The sequence below is a fragment of the Otolemur garnettii genome, unplaced genomic scaffold (assembly GCF_000181295.1).
Source record: "Otolemur garnettii isolate 467f Iridium unplaced genomic scaffold, OtoGar3 scaffold00098, whole genome shotgun sequence".
NCBI classification, from domain to species: Eukaryota; Metazoa; Chordata; class Mammalia; order Primates; family Galagidae; genus Otolemur; species Otolemur garnettii.
Window position 1 is genome coordinate 1,844,950 of NW_003852493.1, and position 2,454 is coordinate 1,847,403.

Consider the following 2,454-nt stretch of genomic DNA (forward strand, 5'->3'; position numbering starts at 1 on the left):
CCTTCTAAGAGTAGAATATGAACGTTTTAACATAATAACTAAGAAAATGACATGAAGGCTATGTTAACCAGTTTGATGGAAGTGTTTCGGATTGTGTGTGAAAACACCACACTGTACCCCAAAAGTGCATTAATGTACATAGTTACCATTCAATAAAAAATAAAGAGCTTCCAAATTAGCTTTACAAAAAGTATGTATATTGTACTAATTCTAAATTTTGTGTGTATCTAATATTTGTTTAAAGAACATGAGATCTGAAGATTTGCCTTAAGATTTAGATGTTTCTCATACAAATTAATTGCAATATTTACAATGATTGCTATAGAATGATTGTTCCTTTTCCTAGATTTGGCAATGTGGAGGCTCATTGGAAATTGTGACTTGCTCCCACGTTGGTCATGTTTTTCGGAAGGCCACTCCATACACTTTCCCTGGTGGCACTGGTCATGTCATCAACAAGAACAACAGGAGACTGGCAGAAGTTTGGATGGATGAATTTAAAGACTTCTTCTATATCATATCCCCAGGTACATAATTCTATCATTTTTCTTTCTCTACGTGGAAAAATTAAATTTTAAACATGCTGAATATAAGTAACATCATTATTGTTGTTATTCTACTAGTTAAAATGTTGTTTATAACCACAATATTGCAACAGATCAAGAAAGTCGTACTATTAAGTCAGTTTTGATCAAAAATGAGAAATTATCTCAAATGCCTAAATATTCTCTCTTTCTTAACCCAAGCATTATGCTAGAAAAATGGGGCATGCAGTACAGAGAAATCCAAAATTAATTCACACTTATAAGCTCAATTTAAGAATTTTTGAATTATAATCTGAGTAGAGAAAAGTTAAAAGGCTTCATACAGAAATAAGATGGAAAATTATGCAAATATTAAAATTTATATTTTTGAGAAATAGTTAATGACAGCAAATTGTTACTCATCAACAAACTGGGGTAAAAAGTAATAATATAGGACTGCACAATGTTTTCCTATTTAGTTATGGAGAAATTGCAGAAGTAGATGTAAATGTAGGCTATCATTGGATGGTAGGATTATGGGTAATCTCATTACCTTCCTTATACTTTTCTATATTTTCTAAATGTCCTAAATATTCAAATATTATTTACTTTAAAATCTTACATCATTAAAAATGAGAAAAAAAATAAGACATGGGGAGAAAATCTTATCATGATTGTGTGGTAGGATTATTAATAATTTCATTCCTTGTAATTTTCTAGACTTTCTTCGATAGTCACATCCTTATTTAAAAAATAAAAAAGCCAAAATGTCTCTGGCATTATAAAGGGGGTGAAATAAAAATATAATGGGAAGACATATGGTTGCCTCAAGATCTCAAAGTCTAAACAAAGAGACCAAAATTAATTTATTGATGAAATAGTTTAAAATGTCTCATTTTTGATAGTTTATGACATTTATGGTTTTCGGTGTCATGATTATATAACCCATAAGCACAATAAGAAAATCCATGCCTACACCCTCTTTTTTCAATATAACCTATTATATGACTTAGAAAAGCCAGTTTGGATTCCAATTGACAGGTTCTGAGTTTTGAAGATATATATAAGGCAATTAAGATTCTGTTACAGGAAAGTCTTATATAAAAGTATGAAGAAGAGAAACAGCAGCGTGAAGTTTCTGTTTAAGATCCACCATTACTCTATTGAGGAAAAAAATGAAGGCATTGCATGTGCAAATGAGTGATTAGGAGGCCTTTTTCACACATACTCAAGCCTCTTCTGTGTTAAAAACTCTATTGCTGGGAACACTATTTCACACATAAATGTATTTCTCTTTACTGTAGAAATCCAATCCAGATGTTCAGAGCTGAGTTCAGCAAGAGCGTGTAAAATTTGCTGCAAGGCAGTGACATTTATATAACCTTTTCATTTTCTTTTGACGATACTTTTTGAATTCAAATCATTATTTGTAGAAATGTATAAGCTCAACTATGAATAAAGAAGTAATGGAGGAAAAAGTGTGTTATGTGTGATTACACACAACTTACATTCAGAAATATGAGTAATTGAGAATAATTATAATCACACGTATTATATTCATCCATGATGAATGTTTGTAAAAAAAAATGACATGCTAGTCTTTTGTATAATTTTCCATTGAGTGAAAAAGGCAGATAAATGGTAGAGCCACTTCTCTACTATAATGAAATGACTTGCTTTAAAGTATAGAGGATGAAAAAACATGCCTGCTGTCCGGAAAGAATGACTTTATGGTGCTCAACAGGAACTGTTTGTATATCCTAGAAAGCATAGTTTTTCCATTAATATAAATATTATTTGGAAGGTTATTGTTCTTATAAGATGGACTTATACATATTTTACATCTAGAAAGGTACTTTGGGAAGCAAAAAAAAAGAATCTTGGAGAATATGCTGAAAATAGCTCAGAACTTCCTAAATGGAGTTTAAGC

At 30.8% G+C, this 2,454-nt stretch overlaps 1 protein-coding gene across 4 annotated transcripts in view; it reads left to right on the top strand.

Annotated features, from left to right (window-relative positions):
- GALNT13 (polypeptide N-acetylgalactosaminyltransferase 13) overlaps positions 1-2,454 on the top strand; it is a 520,150-nt gene that overhangs the window by 377,489 nt on the left and 140,207 nt on the right. For all 4 annotated transcript variants that reach the window (XM_003795944.2, XM_023516812.1, XM_023516813.1 and 1 more), the window contains one exon: positions 347-527. In XM_003795944.2, the coding sequence (XP_003795992.1) occupies positions 347-527 (181 nt within the window). The remainder of the gene's footprint in view (positions 1-346; positions 528-2,454) is intronic.